Genomic DNA, 21,274 nt, shown 5'->3' with positions numbered 1-21,274 from the left:
TAAACTGGACAATAGCTTGATATGAAGGAATTATTATCCCTATTTTACAGTGGAAAATTTTCCTCACCACTCCATTATTGTGAAATTCAAAATCTGGTCTGTGTGACTTCAGAGGGATCTGTGCGCTCTCCCTGCTACTGCAGCCTCTATCACCAGTAAACAGGTGTTACAGGACATTGGTTCATTTCAGAATTTGTATCTTCAAATAGAATGCAAGGCCAACTTTACTCACACTTGTACTCTAAGCTTAAGTTTCTAAATAAACAACTAAGAGAAAAGAAATGAATAAAGCCTAAGAATCAACAAATTTTTTCTCTCAGGGGCTGAGCCCACAAAGCTTTTTTTTTTTTTTCTTCTCTTTTTGACAGGCAGAGTGGATAGTGAGAGAGAGAGAGAGAGAGACAGAGAGAAACAAAGTTTTATGTTTAGGAGCTGGGAATGTGGCAGAGGAAAGTGAAGAAAGAAAGGAAATGATAATATGGGGAACAAAATGAGAAACATGATTGACCATCAAAAAAAGGGACTAATTTCATTGGGGAAATGGAATGGAACAAGAATTTTTGAAATGTCTACCTCATGGAGGTGGCACATTATAGCAAGCAAAAAAACTATCCTTCAAACTTAGTAATTACTGGGGCTGGTGCTGTGGCGAAGAGGGTAAAGCCGCCGCCTGCAGTGCTGGCATACCATATGGGCACCGGTTCAAGACCTGGCTGCTCCACTTCCAATCCAGCTCTCTGCTATGGCCTGGGAGGGCAGTGGAAGATGGCCCAAGTCCTTGGGCCCCTGCACCTGCGTGGGAAGACCCAGAGGAAGCCCTGGCTCCTGGTTTCGGATTGGCCCAGCTCCGGCCGTTGTGGCCAATTGGGGAGTGAACCAGTGGATTGGAAGACCTCTCTCTCTCTCTCTCTCTCTCTCTGCCTCTCCTTCTCTCTCTGTGTAACTCTGACTTTCAAATAAATAAATAAATCTAAAAAATAAAATAAAATAAACTTAGTAATTACTACAGTCACCACATTTAAGATACAGGGTTAAAAGCCATGATGGAAGCAAAAGTAAGTATATCGGAATCATACTTACATAATTACATAATTACAGTTTAGGTGCAAGGTGACAAATATCATACAAGACATGTTCAGAGTACCCTTGGCGTTCAGCTGAGGGAAAAAATCATGCAATGTGAAGGGGACCAGAATGAGGGCAGAGCTAGCAAACAACTCACTGAGGTGGCATCAGAGAAAAGCCTCAAAGAGGAATAAGGCTACAACAGACACAAGTGGGGACAACAGAACAAGACATGGAAATATAAAAAGAAACAAAAAAAGGCAAAGACAAGAAATGGGGGTGTGGCAGAGATTAACTACCGAAGCAGTGGGCAGGTGCAGAGGAGTGCAGAAGGGAACTAGCAGCATGGAAGGGGAAACTGGGCTTTAATACTCAGAATTTTTCAGACGCCAGCATTTACATTTCAAGTAAGTTTACATATGAGGGTACTTCAAAGGATAAGTGGGAAATGTAATTAAAAGATTAAAAGACGTTTATTTTGATACAAAACTGATATCACTTCTGAATTAAAGAGAGAGAGAGAGTGTGATTTACCACGCCTAACCTGGGAGTGTCACCTTTGGCACACCCTTAACCCTGAGGAACCAAACAGAGCTCTCAGGCCACACCCATCTCAAGCCTCTAAGGCTCCATCAAAAGCAGACAGTCCACTTAATACAGTCATAGTATAACAACAAAAAAACACCACAGCGAGGGAAGAAGAATCCAAAGAATATCTCCACAATGCCAAGCAACAAACACAGAAACTGAAAAAACAAGAACAAGGATGACATTATGACACCCCCAAATGAACAAGACACCCCAAGCCAAGATTATGAAGATGGTGAGATGGAAGAAATGCAAGATACAGATTTCAAAAAATTTATGATAAGAACATTTAGAAGTTTTCAAAAACAAATGCTTGAGCTACAGAAATCCTTACTGGACAGGATAGAAAATCTCATTTGTGAAAATGAAATCTTAAGGAGGAATCAAAATGAAACGCAGAAACTAGTAGAACAGAAAAGTGTGATAGTGAAGAGAAATCAAAATGAAATGAAGAACTCAACAGATCAAATGACAAACACATTAGAGAGCCTTAAAAAGAGTCAGTGAAACAGAAGAGAGAATATCGGACTTAGAAGACAGAGCACAGGAAAGTATACAGTCAAACCAAAGAAAAGAAGAGGAAATTAGAAATCTAAAAAATATTGTCGGGAATCTACAGGATACTATTAAAAAACCCAACATTCGGGTTCTAGGAGTTCCTGAAGGCATGGAGAGAGAGAAAGGATTAGAAGGCCTTTTTAGTGAGATACTTGCAGAGAACTTCCCGGCTTAGAGAAGGACAGAGACATCCTAGTACAGGAAGCTCATAGGACCCCTAGTAAACATGACCAAAAGAGATCCTAACCACGACACGTAGTAATCAAACTCATCACTGTGAAACATAAAGAAAAGAATCTAAAATGTGCAAGAGAGAAACGTCAGACTACTCTCAGAGGATCTCCAATTAGAGTCACAGCAGACTTCTCATCAGAAACCCTACAGGCTAGAAGGGAATGGCGAGACATAGCCCAGGTACTAAGAGAGAAACACTGCCAGCCCAGAATATTTTTTTTTCCCTAAAGCTTTATTTATTGAGAGGCAGGGCTAGAGAGAGGAAGAGAGAGGGAGCCAACTTATATTTGATAAAAGATCCAAAACCAATCCCTGGAGTAAGGACAGTCTATTCAATAAATGGTGCTGGGAAAATTGGATTTCCACATGCAGAAGCATGAAGCAAGACCCTTACCTTTCACCTTACACAAAAATCCACTCAAATGGATTAAAGACTTAAATCTACAACCTGACACCATCAAATTATTAGAAAATATTGGAGAAACCCTACAAGATATAGGTACCGGCAAAGACTCTTGGAAAAGACCCCGGGAGCAAAGGCAGTCAAAGCCAAAATTAACATTTGGGATTGCATCAAATTGAGAAGTTTCTGTACTTCAAAAGAAACAGTCAGGAAAGTGAAGAGGCAACCGAAAGAATGGGAAAAAATATTTGCAAACTATGCAACAGATAAAGGGTTGATAACCAGAATCTACAAAGAAATCAAGAAACTCTAGAACATCAAAAAAAAAAAAAAAAAAAAAAAAACCAATTAAGAGATGGGCCAAGGACCTCAATAGAAATTTTTCAAAAGAAGAAATCCAAATGGCCAACAGACACATGAAAAATGTTCAAGATACTAGCAATCAGGGAAATGCAAATCAAAACCACAATGAAGCCGGCGCCGCGGCTCACTAGGCTAATCCTCCGCCTTGCGGCGCCGGCACACCGGGTTCTAGTCCCGGTCGGGGCACCGATCCTGTCCCGGTTGCCCCTCTTCCAGGCCAGCTCTCTGCTGTGGCCAGGGAGTGCAGTGGAGGATGGCCCAAGTGTTTGGGCTCTGCACCCCATGGGAGACCAGGATAAGCACCTGGCTCCTGTCATCGGATCAGCGCGGTGCGCCGGCCGCAGCGCGCCTACCGCGGCGGCCATTGGAGGGTGAACCAACGGCAAAAGGAAGACCTTTCTCTCTGTCTCTCTCTCACTGTCCACTCTGCCTGTCAAAAAAAAAAAAATAAAAAAAAAAAAAAAAAAAAAAAAAAAAAAAAAACCACAATGAGGTTCCACCTCACCCAGGTTAGAATGGCTCACATTCAGAAATCTACCAACAATAGATGCTGGAAAGGATGTGGGGGAAAAAGGGACACTAACCCACTGTTGGTGGGAATGCAAACTGGTTAAGTCACTATGGAAGTCAGTCTGGATATTCCTCAGAAACCTGAATATAACCCTACCATACAACCCAGCCATACCACTCCTTGGAATTTATACAAAAGAAATTAAATTGGCAAGCAAAAAAGCCGTCTGCACATTAATGTTTATTGCAGCCCAATTCACAATAGCTAAGACCTGGAACCAACCCAAATGTCCATCAACAGTAGACTGGATAAAGAAATTATGGGACATGTACTCTATAGAATACTATACAGCATTAAAACAAACAAACAAACAAAAAAAAACCAATAAAAACAATGAAATCTGGTCATTTGCAACTAGATGGAGGAATCTGGAAAACATCATGCTGAGTGAATTAAGCCAGTCCCAAAGGGACAAATATCATATGTTCTCCATGATCGGCGACAACTAACTGAGCACCAAAGGGGAAACCTGTTGAAGTGAAATGGACACTATGAGAAACATTGACTTGATCAGCCCTTGTCCTGACTGTTGATGTACAATTTAATACTTTACCCCTTTTAGTATTTTTTTTTTTTGTTCCAGTACTATTGGTTGAACTCTGTAATTAACACACAATTATTCTTAGGTGTTTAAATTTAACTGAAAAGTGATCCCTGTTAAATATAAGAGTGGGAATGAGAGAGGGAGGAGATGTACAATTTGTGTCATGCTGAAGCTGACTTGACCCAAATGGTGGAGTTAGAAATGTGTCAGGGGATTCCAATACAATCCCATCAAGGTTGCATGTACCAATGCCATCTCACTAGTCCAAATGATCGATTTCAGTTCACAATTGATCACACTGATAGGTCTAAGAGTCAAAGGGATCACACAAACAAGACTAGTGTCTGCTAATACTAACTGATAGAATAAAAAAGGGAGAGAACGATCCAACATGGGAAGCTGGATACACAGCAGACTCATAGAATGCCAGATGTCCTAAACAGCACTCTGGCCTCAGAATCAGCCCTTAAGGAATTCAGGTCTGGTTGAAGAGCCCATGAGAGTATTTTAGGCATGGAAAGCCAAGGCACTCTGGCAAAACAAACAAACAAACAAACAAAAAAAAACAAAAAAACTAAATGAAAGACCTCTGCGAGTGAGATCCCAGTGGAAAGAATGGGGCCATCAAAGAAGGAGGTACCTTTCTCTGAAGGGAGGAGAGAACTTCCACTTTGACTATGACCCTGTCGGAATAAATTGAAGTTGGTGAACTCAAAAGGCTTCCATGGCCTTGGCAACTCATGACTAGAGCCTAGGGAGATTACTGACACCATAAACAAGAGTGTCAAATTGTTAAGTCAACAAAAGGAGTCACTGTGTACTTACTCCTCATGTGGGATCTGTCCTTAATGTGTTGTCCAATGTGAATTAATGCTATAACTAGTACTGAAACCGTATTTTACACTTTGTGTTTCTGTGTGGGTGCAAACTGATGAAATCTTTACTTAATATATACTAAATCGATCTTCTGTATATAAAGATAATTGAAAATGAATCTTGATGTGAATGGAATGGGAAAGGGAGCGGGAGATGGGAGGGGTACGAGTGGGAGGGAAGTTATGGGGGCGGAAAGCCATTGTAATCCATAAACTGTACTTTGGAAATTTATATTTACTAAATAAAAGTTAAAAAAAAAAGGCAAAGACAAGAAATGGGGGTGTGGCAGAGATTAACTACCGAAGCAGTGGGCAGGTGCAGAGGAGTGCAGAAGGGAACTAGCAGCATGGAAGGGGAAACTGGGCTTTAATACTCAGAATTTTTCAGACGCCAGCATTTACATTTCAAGTAAGTTTACATATGAGGGTACTTCAAAGGATAAGTGGGAAATGTAATTAAAAGATTAAAAGACTTTTTTTTTGATACAAAACTGATATCCAGGCAAAATTTTTTCCATAATATACATCTTCCAAGAGCATCTGGAAGACCTCTTATCTGCATGGATTTAAAATTTTTTTATACGAAAATTAGCTTTTAATTACATTTTCCACTAACTTTTTGAAGTCTATAAGTTTCTACTCTAAATATGGTTGGATGGGCAGATAGACTTTATATACTGACTTAGTACAATTTCTTACTATTTAAGAAAACTCAGAAAAAGATTACTCCACTAGAAAAAGGGACAAAGAAATTGAAGAAATAATTCAGAAGATAAAAAAGAAACATAACATAAAAAAGAAGTCTGAATTCACTTATAATCAAGAAAAAATCTTTTTCCTCCTACTTAAAAATGTGTTTGAGAACCCTCATTGCATAGGTCTTCAACACTTCCAGCATGCTGACGCACAGCATGATGTCAACCTGCTGGGACAATGATAAAAAGGAAGTTGGGCTTGGTTTCCTCCAACCAAGGTTCAAGTGTTTGTTTTGCCATTTCATAGCTATGATGAGGCCCTGGACAATTAACTCTGCTTCTCTAAGTTCCTGTAAAAGGAAGATAATTAAATGCCAGGCTTATAACTTAGGATTGTTTTGAAGACTACATAAAGCAAATGGGATATGACTTTGTAGTAGCTCTACAAACTGAAAAGTATTTGGAAAATGAATGTGTTTTGCAAGTATTTTAAGGAAGAAGACATTTTCTGGAATAGAGTAAGATACAAATTTAAGGCATTATTGAAATAATATTTTGGAAAGTGCAAAAGAAATCAAGATTTCAAAATTTGCTGGTGATCATGGCCATTTGTTCATGGCTATAAAGATTACTAAGATGGCTAATTTTCAGTATATTAAGTAAAAAGTAGTTATTATATCATTAATAATACTCATATAGTAAGATTTTGGTGACTACAGGCTCAAATATGGATAATGTGGCACAGAATTAATGTGAGGCCAGAATTAAAACCTGATTGGGGTAGACACTCTTGATTGTCTACCTAGATGTCTAATCCCCCCCTAGAGAATTCTGACTCAGCTCAGGTTCAGGCTATGTATCTGTTGCCATGACCCTCCCTGCTCAGTCTCAAGAAGCGAATACGGATTAATTAATCTAAACCAGTCATTTAACTTCTCTTGTCCATGACTAGTTTAGGTATGGACACATGTCTGGCTCCAGCCAATGAGAGAAGAAAGGAAGTATAATGATCCACTTCTGAAAACAAATGTCCTTCCTAGCAAGGACAGGAAGACCAGCAGTTATGCAATCTAATAATTTATGAAGCAATTCTTGGGACAACCTTCTGCAAATACTCTCCTACCTAGTATATCCCTGATAAGTATGTTGGGCTCCACAAATTAATGTTATCTTTGTCCTTCTCTTTTCACTTAGATTAAAAGATTTTTTTATAGGCACTTATTAGAAGGCATTATGGATTACTCTTTTTTCTTAATGGTCCTCTATTTCAAAACCAAAATGAAGTCCAATACTGACAAGGATTATAGTACTAGAGTTGATTTCCAAACCTGGGTAGAATAATAATCCAATCAATATGAAAGCTACTACAGCCTAAATCCTTGAGACAAGGGCAACAGTGGAAAGATTATAGCTTTTTAAATCACAGGTCAGATTAGAATCTCAGTTCTGCCGCTTATTATGATTCACTCAACTTACTTAACCCCTGTGAGTTCATTTGACAAGAACACCTACTCTGCAGCGCTATGAGGACAACGAAGAGAAAGTACGAGGCTTCTAGAGTGATGAGGGCAGACAGAGGTACCCACACACCAGCTTCCTAAATAAGCTCAGCACTCTATTCAATGCTCTGAGTTTCAATTCAAATTTAGGGGGCTGGTGCCATGTTGTAGTGGGTTAAGCTGCCGCCTGCAGCACCAGCATCCCATATGGGTATGAGTTCGAATCACAGCTGCTCCACTTCTGATCCAGTTCCCTGTTGATGCCTAGGGAAGCAGCAGAGGGTGGCCCAAGTGCTTTGGCCCCTGAACCTACATGGGAGACCCAGAGGAAGCTCCTGGCTTCTGGCTTTGGATCACATCAGCTCCAGTCAGTGTGGCCAACTGGGGAGTGAACCAGCAGATGAAAGATCTCATTCTCTGTCTCTTTGTCTCTCTCTTGCTCTGTAACTGTCTTTCAAATAAATAAATAAATATTTTTTAAAAAATTTTTTAAAAATTCAAATTCAGACTAATTATATTACTCATTATGAGTTATACAATTTTTTTTTTTTTTTTTTTTGACAGGCAGAGTGGACAGTGAGAGACAGAGACTGAGAGAAAGGTCTTCCTTTGCTGTTGGTTCACTCTCCAATGGCTGCCGCGCTGTGGCTGGTGCACCACGCTGATCCAAAGCCAGGATCCAGGTGCTTCTCCTGGTCTCCCATGGGGTGCAGGGCCCAAGGACTTGGGCCATCCTCCACTGCCCTCCCGGGCCACAGCGGAGAGCTGGCCTGGAAGAGGGGCAACCAGGACAGAATCCGGCGCCCCAACCGGACTAGAACCCGGTGTGCCAGCACCGCAGGCAGAGGATTAGCCTATTGAGCCACGGCGCCGGCTGAGTTATACAATTTTACACTGACAGCTCTTCCAATCCTTTAAAAAAAAAAAAAAAGATTTATTTATTTATTTGAAAAACTGAGCTGAGCTGAGAGAGAGAGAGAGAGAGAGAGAGAGGTCTTCTATCTGCTGGTTCACTTCCCAAATGGCCACAACAGCTGGAGCTGGGCCAACCTGAAGCCAGGAGCCAGGAGCTTCTTCCAGGCCTCCCACGTCGGTACAGGGGCCTAAGGGCTTAAGCCATCTTCTACTGCTTTCTCAGGCCATAGCAGAGAGCTGGATCGGACTCGGAGCAGCCAGGACATGAACCAATGTGTATATGGGATACTGGTGAGGCAGGCAGTAGCTCCACCCACTACGCCACAGTACCGGCTCCCTTTTCCAATCCTTACAACCCTGTGTTCATGGATAATTTGTATTGTGAAAAATCTATGTGTGTATTTCAAAAATTTTCACACCAAAATACTTAGTTTTAATTCCATTTTTGCATGGATCTTTGAAGCGCCCTCATATGTCCATTCTGAATATAAGGAACTTGAAGATCACAGAGTAAGGGACTTGGCTCAAGGTCTCATTAGTTATATGATAGCAGAGAGGTAGGTTGTAAACACAGCTCTTCTGACCCCAAGACCAAAGCTCTGTTCATTTTGATTCTGTACTCACAATACTGTTTCAAGTTTTGCCCAAACTACTAACCCATCTCCTAACTATTCTTCATGTGCCCCAAATACAATCCAAATGTTAACCCATACAACACATACAAACTACTCTTTTCAAAATTATTTTAGTTCCATTTATTTAATTCCTCTACAAACAAACTTTAGCTTACTTGTCTACATATATATTAGATAACAGTAAGACATGAGTATAAAAGGAAGTTACGTCACCTTTTCTGCATTTGCAGGCACTATCACCACACACACACACACACACGCACACAGACTTACATCAAATGCCAAATTCGATTCTTACCTTAGTTAGATCCATTCCGAGCCTAACCTGTGACAAGAGGTGCATGATAACACTCTTGTGCTCCTCCACTGACCCTGCCTCTCCGTCATCATCTCTATCGTCATGCGAATCAAAAAGGTCTAAAATAAAACACATCTTCTTAGGCTGGTATTTAATTGGGCCAATCTGTGCTGCTACCAGTATTATATATGTTTCTTACAAAAAGAAAAATTCTCAAAGGTCATTACCTGCATCACTTGTTCCATTAGACATGGAGGAATTAAGTGATTCTGTGGTATCTGGACGCTTCATACTATTTCCTGAGCTGCTGTGTGTCAAGACAGAGGCAGATCCAGAAGAACTAAAAACAAAAACATAATCACCATCTTCAGCTAAGGAATGCATTTAGGATCATACTAAGACATTAATTTACAAAATTTCTTAAAACCAATAATACAAGTAGGTGACAGAAATGGACTAGAGACCTACAGTCTGCTGGTTACTGACATATGTAAGTGCTTTCCAACCATCTCCCTGTCACCCCCATTCCAAGACTACAAATAAAAGTCTCTCATCTTAAAGTGCCTGAATAGTGTTTAGCCTAGCCATGCTGAAATGCTAGCATAGATACCTTTAAAAATTGAGTGACATTTTTACCTCTGCATACAAGTTTAAAATGAGAGTTCATTTTCTGATTTTGTTGCCTTGTATAAACACACCTATGAAACAATTTTTCACAACAGTTTCTAGAACAGTCTTACTAAGTGCTAGAACATGTCAGGTCTATAATTTTTGAGATCCTTTGATAAAAGTCCACATCAATAACAACACTATTCCCAGTTATTTAAAAAGTTTTCTTGAAAACTACAAAATGTATAAAATCCTATTACTTTTTCTTTTTTAGTGATAGAGTTACAGACAGTGAGAAGAAGACAGATAGAAAGGTCTTCCATCCACTGGTTCATTCCCCAAATGGCCACAATGGTTGGAACCAGGAGCCAGGAGCCAGGATCTTCTTCTGGGTCTCCCATGCAGATGCAGGGGCTGGCCCCACTGCTCAGGCCATCGTCTACTGCTTTCCCAGGCCACAGCAGAGAGCTGGATTGGAAGAGGAGCAGCCAGGACTAGAACCGACGCCCATATGAGATGCTGGCACCACAGGTTGCAGATTAACCTATTGCACTACAGTGCCAGCTCCAAATCCTATTACTTTTTTTTTTTTAAAGATTTTTATTTATTTATTTATTTGAGAGGTAGAGCTACAGACAGTGAGAGGAAGAGAGAGAGAGAAAGGTCTTCCTTCCACTGGTTCACTCTCCAGATGGCCGCAATGCCCGGGAGCTGCACCGATCCAAAGCCAAGAGCCAGGAGCTTCTTCCTGGTCTCTCACGTGGGTGCAGGGGCCTACTACTTTTCCAGGCCATAGCTGAGAGCTGGATTGGAAGAGGAGCTGCTGAGACTAGAACCGGCGCCCATATGGGATGCTGGCGCCACAGGCAGAGGATTAACCTGCTGTGCCGCGGTGCTGACACTCCTATTACTTTTTAAAAAGATTTATTTATATTTATTTGAAATGCAGAGTTAGAGGGGAGGGGGCCTTCTACCTTCTGGTTCACTCTCCAAATGGCTGTGACAGCCAGGGATGGGCCAGGCTGAAGACAGGAGCCAGAAGCTTCTTCCAGGTCTTCCACATAGGTGCAGAGGCTCAAGCACTTGGGCCATCCTCTGCTGCTTTCCCAGGAGCATTAGCAGGGAGCTGGATCACAAGTGGAGCAGCTGGGCCTCGAACAGGTGCCCATATGGGATGCGGCAAATTAACCCACTATGCCAAAAGGCTGGCCCCAAAATCATATTACTTTTACAAGCAAATTTATTATAACTGTTAACAGGGTCTAAAAAAAGCTCCTCTATTATATATCTGTGATCATAACTTACTCAGGTAAAGATTTCTATAAAAATGAGAGGATAATCAGAAAGACATAGCTTAATTATTCACTGTAAAACTACAAACCACATTTCTCACATACAGTTATTTATTTATAAGATGTAATCATCAGTCTTATTACAAAATGACAGGTATGAAACCTACTTTACATAGCTTGCCCTTGGTACTTACCTTCTTTTGATATCTTACAGCAAATTTTATTTTATAGTGCAGTTTTTGGTTCATAGCAAAAATGAGCAGAAAGGTGAGTCTCAGTTACTCCCTGTCCCATCTTCCCCATCAAACTGTGTACCCAGTGGTACATTTGTTACAATCGACGAGCCTATACCGGCACATTGGTATCATCAGAAGTCCATAGTTCACATTAGGGTTCACTCTTGGTTCTGTGCATTCTCTGGGCTCTGATGGACGTATGACAACATGTGTATGCCACTGTAGACTCATACGCATAGTTTCATCATGCTCAAAGTCCTCTGCCTTTGCTTGTGTTAGAATTCATTATGGGGGTCACCACTGTGGTGTAGTGAATAAAGCCACTGCCTGTGGTGTTGGCACCCCATATGGGTGCCAGTTAAGAGTCCTGGCTGCTCCACTTCCTATCCATCTCTCTACTATGGCCTGGGACTGCAGTAGAAGATGGCCTTGGGCCCAGAGCAGAGACCCAGAAGAAGCTCCTGGCTCCTGGCTTCGGATCAGCACAGCTTCAACCATTGCAGCCATTTGAGGGGGGAACCAACGGATGGAAGACCTTTCTCTCTCTACCTCTCTGTAACTCTCCCTTTCCAATAACTACATACATATTTTTTAAAAATTCATTATGTATTCTAATATAGACTAGTTTGCCCTGGTTACTTACCTTCTTTTGACCTATTTTTCAAAAACCCTTAGGTAACTAAATATTGTTTCATTTATAATTCAGTAGTATTAATTGCAATGCATTGTAATTAATGTCTATCTCACTAGTTTTACCAGGGGACAAAATAGGAGCAAAAAAATTTATGTAAGAGAAATCAAACTATCAATAAAAGAACTACATGAAAATTATCTTCAAAATGTTTTGTGGCTCTGTGACACATCATCAATAGAGTCAATCTCTGAAATCATCTGACCTAAAACCCCAAATCTTAAAAAATGTAAATCTTAACATGCAATTCCTAAGATCAGATCTTTTTATGCTATGCTTTTTCTCCTTACTCATAGTTAGAAACCATGGCTAGGGGTCGGCGCCGTGCTCACTCGGTTAATCCTCCACCTGTGGCGCCAGCATCCCATATGGGCACCAGTTCTAGTCCCGGTTGCTCCTCTTCCAGTCCAGCTCTCTGCTGTGGCCCGGGAGGGCAGTGGAGGATGGCCCACGTGCTTGGGCCCTGCACCCGCATCAGAGACCGGGAGGAAGCACCTGGCTCATGTCTTCGGATCGGCGCGGCACCGGCCATAGTGGCCATTTGGGGAGTGAACCAACGGAAGGAAGACCTTTCCCTCTGTTTCTCTCTCTCACTGTCTGTAACTCTACCTCCCAAATAAATTTAAAAAAGAAAGAAAGAAAGAAAGAAACAAACAAACAAACAAACCATGGCTGGGCAGAGTGAAACACTTAATGTTCAAAAAGTCAGGAGCCTTGTGACACAGCAGGTTAAGCTGCCACCTGCAATGGTAGCATTCCATATGAACTCCAGTTTGAGTTCCAGCTGCTCCACTTCTGATTCAGATTCTTGCTAATGTACTTGGGAAAGCAGTGGAGGGATGGGCCCCTGTACCCATGTGGGAGACCTAGATGGAGCTCCAGGCTCCTGGCTTCAGCCTGGACCAGCCCTGGCTGACGTGGCCATTTTGGGAGTGAACTAGCCATTTCATAATTTACCCCATTCAGGACAAAGGATTTAAAGAATATAGTTAAAGACAATAACAACATATATGCCTATAGGAAATTTTCAATTTTCACTTGGCTAACTTACCTAGAATTTAAGCATAAGTTAATAGAGTACAACAAAAAATGTAAAGCTCTGAACTTACAGTAACAATTTATTACACATCTAATATATGACCCACACTGTATCTCTGTGAAACTTAAGCTTTCAAGTTTTCTTCCTTTAGAAAGAGACAGAGACAGGAAGTAGTAAATGAACCTGACATGTGAGTTAGAAAGCCAGTGTTAGCAGGTGATCTAGCAGGTATTACAGAACATACAGAAAACATAAACATGCAAGCAGGGCCAGGTTTGTAAAGACAACATGGAATCTGAGCTAGCACATCCAACTGTAAGGGATTTAAAGCCCCAGTTAGAAACAAAACAAAAAACAGGTTCAAAAACACTGTGCTGGCCAAACAAGACATCTGTAGTCTGTACCATTTTTAGATTCTAGACTAGCATGTACAAGGAGGATGTGAAATTGATGAAGAAAGATGGGACCAAGAGTAGATTAACTGTACACAAAACTTAACTGTGGTGGATCCTTTCCAATGGAAAGTTTGTAATGGGGTAAGGAACTAGGGAGGTCCAAAGAGGGAATTTTAAGAGACAGGAATGGGAGAAGCCCAAGAGCCTACAGATTACTTTGTAGACATGTTGTAACAGCTTTTGAATGTTTCTATTTCAGAAACATTTCAGAAGAATCATTTAAACTGGAGACAGACCAAGGATGTTACAAAGTGCTAACCTTGTATTATCAGGCTTTTGCTGATTATTTTGCTTTGGGCATGGACAGATGAGTCTATTTACTAGCAAGTGACATTCCATTATACTTTGCCAAGAGCCATTTAGATATTTATAACATCATTCCCAGGCTATATTCAAAATTAACAACTTAAAAATTAACCTGCTATTGATTTATTGAATTCTGAGTTCCACCTGAGGTTACCTTGGCAAGGCCAGACCAAATGATTTTGTGGGTCTTACACAGCCTGCAGTACAGATCTTCCCAGCCCCTGATTTAAAGCAACAGCTACCATATGGAGTAAGAGATTGTTTCTATTTAAAGAAAGTAAGTATTGATCCTTCAAAATTCAACCTTTTACTTTGTAATTTTCTCTCAAGTGTTTGCTTTCTTTGAATTCTATCAGAAAAATTTTTCTGCTTTCCCAGACACATTAGCAGGGAGCTGGATGGGAAGTAGAACAACTGGGACTCAAATTGGCACCCATATGGGATGCTGGCACAGCAGGCAGCAGCTTAACCCACTATGCCACAGCACAGGCCCTCATATATTATTTAAGTATTCATAATAATCCCTTTAATAATCATAATAGCTCAAACTATTATGATCCTCATTTTACAAATAAGGAAACTGAGGACTACATAGGTTAAATAATTTGACCAGGATCACACATTTTTGAAGCAAAATAGTTTTAGAATCCACTCTTACTGAGATTTCAGAATCCAAAGTCTTAACCATAGAAGCCTGTGTTTCATTAGAGCTGAAAATACTGTGATTAGCTAATGAGGAAATAAATGCCAGTTACCCTCTTCTGTACAACGGTACACACTTGACTTTCATATGAGGGTATAAAATAGGTCAAATACTTCGTAACAATGGAAAAAATACCTATTATCAAGATTTGTCAAAATCTACCTGTAGCTCATTACAATGTATGAACTTTCTTCCATTCCCAATGCTATAACCTTAGCTCAGGTCATCTACCTTTTTCAGTTTACTATCAGGTTTTGGTGCCTGGTCTCAATACCTATAATCCAGCCCCCAATGCATTCAATTGTATTAAATTTAGGCAAGTCTATTTTTCTAAAAATACAGCCCTGATCAGCAACTGTCCATCACTCATGAGATAATTTACTGAGTTTATAGCAACCTGAATGGATTAAGACATTTTTAAAAAATTTTTTAATTTACTTATTTATTTAGTTGTGAAATAGAGTTAGAGAGAGAGAAAGAGAGAAGGAGAGAAAGGTCTTCCATCTGCCGGTTCACTCCCCAAATGGCTACAACAGTTGGAGCTGGGTAAATCTGAAGCCAGGAACCAGGAGCTTCTTCAGGCTCTCCCATGTGGGTGCAGGGGCCCAAGCACTTGGGCCATCTTTCACTACTTTCCCAGGCCATAAGCAGAGAGCTAGATTGGAAGAGGAGCAGTCAGGACACAAACCAGTGCCCATATGGGATGCTGGTGCTGCAGGCGGAGGCTTAGCTTACTATGCAACAGCGCTGGCATGGATTAAGATACTTTACATACATAGCACCAGACTATAAATATCTCTTGTTTCCCAAACAGACTGTACATTCTTTGAAGGCAAGAACTTGTTCTTTTTAACTACTGTATCATTCTTCTAACTAGCACCATACTAGGCTTATAGGTGTGAGTATCTCCCTTGTAATATAGAAACAAGACAGTAACATTTTATTTGCATAATACTTTGTAGCTTATTCATCATCTTTGGATCCTCTCCCAGTGTTGGTACTTTAGAAACGTCCAGAGAGTTCAACTAACAACACTGGAACATTACTATGGCTGATGCTATTTATTCGATTTGGAATTAGGAGTAAAATCAGAACTTTTCAACAGAACTTGTTTTGCTTAATAAGCCAATTAAAAATAAGTTGTCCTTTTTACTGTTCTCTAAAAAATAACTTACAAGGCAAATCTGTCATTAACATAATCTTAAAATCAAATTATATTTTTAAAAATCAGCAGAGTTGTTTCAATACATACTTTAGTCATCTACTTACTCTATTAAGCGCTTTGGGGATGAGCCACTTTGGTGGAATTCATCAGCATCATAGAACTCATCTTCACTGCTAGAATAAGAGAACTCTGGGACTGTATTTGGAGACAAGTTGACATGGCTTGGAGAAGTGAGACTGCTGCTAGGTGGTGAATGCCCACTGCCTAGGAAGTGGAAAGTTTTTAATCAGTGAAAAGTGCTGGCAATAGCAGAGAAGAAATCAGTCAGAGAAGAGTCAAAGCAGACCTTTTGGAAACCAAGGAAAAGTAAGTTGGTAGAACTCTCTATATGATTTGAAAGGAAACTCAACATTTAAATTATACACACACAAATAAGGCACATCACGTTACAGAATGGGGATAGAGCCTTTTAAATAAATGAAAAAATGTCACGCTCCCGTTCTATAAATATTAATTTATCTTTAAAATTAGAGCAGAACTTCTGAGTATGTAAGCTTTTGTGTTATAAGTCCCTTAACAGACACCAGAACCAAAAGAAAGTCCAGGCTCTTATATAATACTGTAATTCAGACATCTAAAAATGTAGCAGTGAACCATGGGAATGCAAAATGCAAAGAATATTAAGACCACACAAATGTGAAAACATTATTCAGGATATAACACTCATATCTGTCAATATTTTCCAGCAGTCACATGGAAAATGAAAAATCTCTGCACAAAGTCCTGGGCACACACCACCTAAATTTTTTACTTCTTTTCCACACCTAAGTTTATATCAGATGTTCGGGGCTTTGGAGCAAAGATGAAAACAGAGGGCTACTATGGGAAGAATGTAGAATGGGAAAAAGACTAAGGGAGCAGCCTTAAGAAAAAAAGAAAACAATTTGCTCTCCCACACTTTGTTGCCAGGCTCACAAACAGTTTTAAAATAATATGAAAAGTTTGTTACCTAAAAGATAATGCTTACTGTAGAAATTCTAGAGGTAGCTCATGTGGCAATCACATTAAAATATCTCTTTCTCCTCACTAGCAGAAGTAAGAGAGGAAACAAACTTTTTTTTATAAGAATGGGGAAAAAGAGACCAGGAATTATAAATGCAATTACTCCAGGTGATGGCAAAATTGCAAATATGTTTAAGAATAAAATGGGTTTGAATGGGAACTGCAAACCAAAGAACTGAGACATAGAGATCAAACAACATGATAGGTTAACTGTTCTTTTTTTCTATTACTGAAAGAGGTAAAGGAAAAAAAAGGTGGAGAAAATATAGTTTGAAAAGTAAAACATAAATCACACACTAAATTATTTTTATTTCTTTATATGAAGGTGGGGAACAGAAAAACACACAGAGAACTCCTATTGCTGATTTATTTCCCAAATGCCTATATCAACCAGAATAGAGCCAGGCCTAAGTTGGGAGTCAGGAACTCGACCTGGATATCCCAAGTGTGTGGCAGGGACCCAAGTACTTAAGCCATCACCTGATGCCTCACATTAGCAGGAAGCTGGAATTGGGGCAGGGCCATTACTCAAACTCACTTGAATATGGATTGTACACATACCTAGGTCTAACATCTGTCTCACTTACTTAGAGTTTTTTTTTTTTTTTTCTTTTTCTTTTTTTAAGAATTACACAGAGAGGTAGAGACAGAGAAAGAGAGACAGAGATGGGGGGTGGAGGGAGGGATGTAAGGAGGAAGGGACAGGGAGTGGGGGAGAGAGAGGGAGGGAGAGGGAGGGGGAGAGAGGGAGAGAGGGAGAGAGGGAGAGAGGGAGAGAGGGAGAGAGAGAGAGAGAGAGAGAACTTCCATCCACTGGTTCACTCCTCAAAGGGCCACAATAGTTGGAACTGAAGTGATTTGAAGCCAGGAGCTAGGAGCTTCTTCCGAGTCTCCCACGTGGCTGCAGGGGCCCAAGGACCTGAACCATCCCTCACTGCTTTCCCAGGTAAATTAGCAGAGAGCTGGATTAGAAGTGGAGCAGCTGGGACATGAACCAGCACCCATAATGGATGCTGGTGCTGCAGGCCAGGGTTTTAACACACTGTACCACAGCGCTGGCCCCACTTATTTATTGACAGGCAGAGTGGATAGTGACAGAGAGAGACAGAGAGAAAGGTCTTCCTTTTTGCCGTTGGTTCACCCTCCAATGGCTGCTGTGGCCGGTGCATCTCGCTGATCCAAGGGCAGGAGCCAGGTGCTTCTCCTGGTCTCCCATGCGGGTGCAGGGCCCAAGGACTTGGGCCATCCTCCACTGCCTTCCTGGGCCATAGCAGAGAGCTGGCCTGGAAGAGGGGCAACCGGGATAAAATCCAGCGCCCCAACTGGGACTAGAACCTGGTGTGCCGGCGCCGCAAGGCAGAGGATTAGCCTGTTAAGCCACGGTGCCGGCCATCCACTTACTTAAGTTTTAAAAAATTTCTTTAAATCTGCTATTCTAAACTGTCGGAATTTTGAAATATCTCCTGAAAAAATTTCCAGAAAATAGACTTTATCTTCTGGAAATATTTATATTAAAATTAATATACACAATGAAGAGCCCATCACTATTTAGTTTATAATTATCTTTTTAAAGATTTATTTATTTGAAAGGCAGAGTTAGAGAGAGAGAGACAGAGATTATTTTCCATCTAATGGTTCACTCCCTAAATGGCTGTGATGGCCAGGACCAGGCCAGGCTGAAGCCAGGAGCTAGGAGCCAGAAGCTTCTTCCGAGTCTCCCATGTGGGCACAGGGGCCCAAGCACTTAGGCCATTTTCCATTGCTTTCCCAGACACATAAGCAGGGAGCTGGATTGGAAGTGGAGCAATTGGAACTCAAACTGGTGACTATATGGAATGCTGGTACTGTGAGTGGCAGCTTAACCCACTACATCACAGCGCTAGCGCCTGTAAATGGCCCCTTATATATTTTTAAGTAGATACATTTTGGCTGTTTCAAAGTTCTGACATAATCCCACTTCATAGAGAACAAACAGGAAGGGACAGGTTTGAGGATAAGACATGTCCCACATCAGAGTGCTTGGGTTCAACTTTTGACTCTTGTGCCTAATTCCACATCCTGCTATTGAAGACACTGGAAGGCAATGGTGATGCCTCAAGTAGTTGGATTCCTGCCACACGTGTGGGAGACCTGGACTGTACTTCTAGCTCGTGGCTGTGCCCTTGCCTCATCCCTGGCAACTTAGGCCATCTGGGGAGTAAATCAGTGGGTCAGAGTTCTCTCTCTGCCTATCAAATAAAAACAAAAACAAAAACAAAATAGGTTTGGCTTAACTAAGACTTTGGTTAAGATGCCCCCATTTCAGAGTATTTAGGTTCAATATCTGCTTCATGTTCCTGAATCCAGCTTCCTGCTAATGTAGACACTGGGAAGCAGTGGTGATGGCTGAAGTGATTAGATTTTTGCCACCCACATGGAACATCTGGATTGAGTTCTGAACTTCCAGTTTCAACTGAAACTGGCTGTTCTGGGCATTCGTGGAGTGAACCAGCAAACAGGAGTACTTGCTCTCTCTCACCTGGCAAACAGATAAATAATTTTTTAAAAATTAAGAAATTAAAACTACATGCACTAATTTTTTTAAAAAAGATTTGTTTGAAGGCAGAGTTACAGAGAGGCAGAGGCAGAAAAAAGAGAGAGAGAGAGAGAGAGAGAGGTCTTCCATCCACTGGTTCACTCCCCAATTGGCCTCAATGGCCAGAGACGCGCCAACCCGAAGCCAGGAGCCAGGAGCTTCTTCAGGGTCTCCCATGTGGGTGCAGGGGCCCAAGGACTTGGGCCTTCTTCTACTGCTTTCCCAGGTCATAGTAGAGAGCAGGATGGGAAGTGGAGCAGCCAGGACTGGAACCTGCACCCATATGAGATGCCGGCACAGCAGGCAGCAGCTCTACCCGCTACGCCACAGCACCAGCCCCATACAGGCACTATTTTTAAAATGAGTAAGATGTGACATAGGTCATGAGATACAGAAGTCTGCCAAATCATGTTAACTTCATTATTCAGACTGCTTATCATCATTTTCCCAAGAGTTTTCTTTCAAAATTCAGAAGGCATCTGCCCAAGTTCTTAAAGGAACAGCATGTGTACCTTTATTAAATTTTAAAAGGGCTAAAATTACATGGTAATTTTACAATTACTACACAGTTTCGAAAAGTCTGACCCAGGTTAGAAATCTGTGGAGATCCATAGGGGCTGCTAATCTCAAGAATGGCTTGGGGCGGAGGTTAAAGCCCCACCCTGCACTGCCTGCATCCCATACAGGTGCCAGTTTGAGTCCTGGCTGTTCCTCTTCAGATCCAGCTCTGTTGTGGCCTGGGAAAGAAGTATAAAATGGCCCAAGTTTTTAGGCCCCTGCACCTGCATGGGGCTCCGGCTGTTGCAGCCATTTGGGGAGTGAACCAGTGGATGGAAGATCTTTCTCTCTCTCTGGCTCTACCTCCCTCTGTAACTCTTTCGAATACATAAAATACATCTTAAAGAAGGAAAAGAAAAAAAAAAAAAAGAATGGCTTGGTTAGGACAAGCATGTGGCACAGCAGGTTAAACTGATGCCTGTGACCCAGCATCCCATGTGAGTGCTAGCTCAGGTTCCAGGTGTTGCACAGCTGATCCAGTTCGCTGCTAATGTGCCTGGGAAAGCAGTGGAAGATGAGTTGGGTCCCTGTCATCCAACATGAGAGACCAAATGGAGTTCTAGGTCTTTGGCTTAGTCCTGCCCTAGCTGTTGTGGCCATTAGGGGAATGAAAAAAATGGACGGAAGATCTCTCTCTCTCTCTGTAACTCTCTCAAATAATGAAAATAAGTCTTAAAAAAAAAAAAGAGTGGTTTGGCTTTTGCCTCCAGGTTTAATAGATTCAAGAGTACTAACTGCTTCCTTGATTTTGGTTCCACAGATAACTCGATGTCTGCTGCTCTTCCAGGTACATTAATGGGGTAGATGAATCAGAAGTGGAGTCAGGGGTCCAGCATTGTGGTACAGTGGGTAAAGCCAACAGCAGCAACACAGGCAAACCACATGGGCCCCAGTTTGAGTCCGCTCTTATCCCGCTCCCTGCTAATGTGCCTAGGAAAGCAGTACTTGCACCCCTGTACCTACGTGGAAGACCCAGAATGAGCTCCTGGCTTCAGACTGACCCAGCTCTGGCTGTTGTGTCCATTTGGGGAGTGAACCGGTGGGTGGAAGATTTCTCTGTCTCTCCCTCTCTGCCCTTCAAATACATAAATCTTAAAAAGGAACCCAGGAAGGGCCGGTGCTATGGCACAGTGGGCAACACTACTGCTTGTGGTGCTGGCATCCCATATGAGCACAGGTTGGAGTCCGGCTTTTCCACTTCCAATCCAGCTCCCTGCTAATGTACCTGGGAAAGCAGCAGAGTATGGCCCAAGTGCTTGGGCCCCTCCACCTACATGGGAGACCTGGAAGAAGCTTCTGGTTCCTGGCTTCAGACTGGCCCAGCTCCTGCTGTTGCAGCC

General features: G+C 41.5%; 1 protein-coding gene across 5 annotated transcripts in view; it reads right to left on the bottom strand.

Annotated features, from left to right (window-relative positions):
- The window catches only part of OSBPL9 (oxysterol binding protein like 9), a 194,666-nt gene that overhangs the window by 11,149 nt on the left and 162,243 nt on the right, over window positions 1-21,274 (bottom strand). For all 5 annotated transcript variants that reach the window (XM_062191311.1, XM_062191312.1, XM_062191307.1 and 2 more), the window contains 3 exons: window positions 15,844-16,003; window positions 9,471-9,583; window positions 9,244-9,362 (listed from right to left, as the gene is read on the bottom strand). In XM_062191311.1, the coding sequence (XP_062047295.1) occupies window positions 9,244-9,362; window positions 9,471-9,583; window positions 15,844-16,003 (392 nt within the window). The remainder of the gene's footprint in view (window positions 1-9,243; window positions 9,363-9,470; window positions 9,584-15,843; window positions 16,004-21,274) is intronic.

Source organism: Lepus europaeus, chromosome 5, assembly GCF_033115175.1.
Source record: "Lepus europaeus isolate LE1 chromosome 5, mLepTim1.pri, whole genome shotgun sequence".
Classification (NCBI taxonomy): domain Eukaryota; kingdom Metazoa; phylum Chordata; class Mammalia; order Lagomorpha; family Leporidae; genus Lepus; species Lepus europaeus.
Note: the sequence above shows the minus strand (reverse complement) of the source record. Positions and strands in the feature narration are given on the sequence as shown.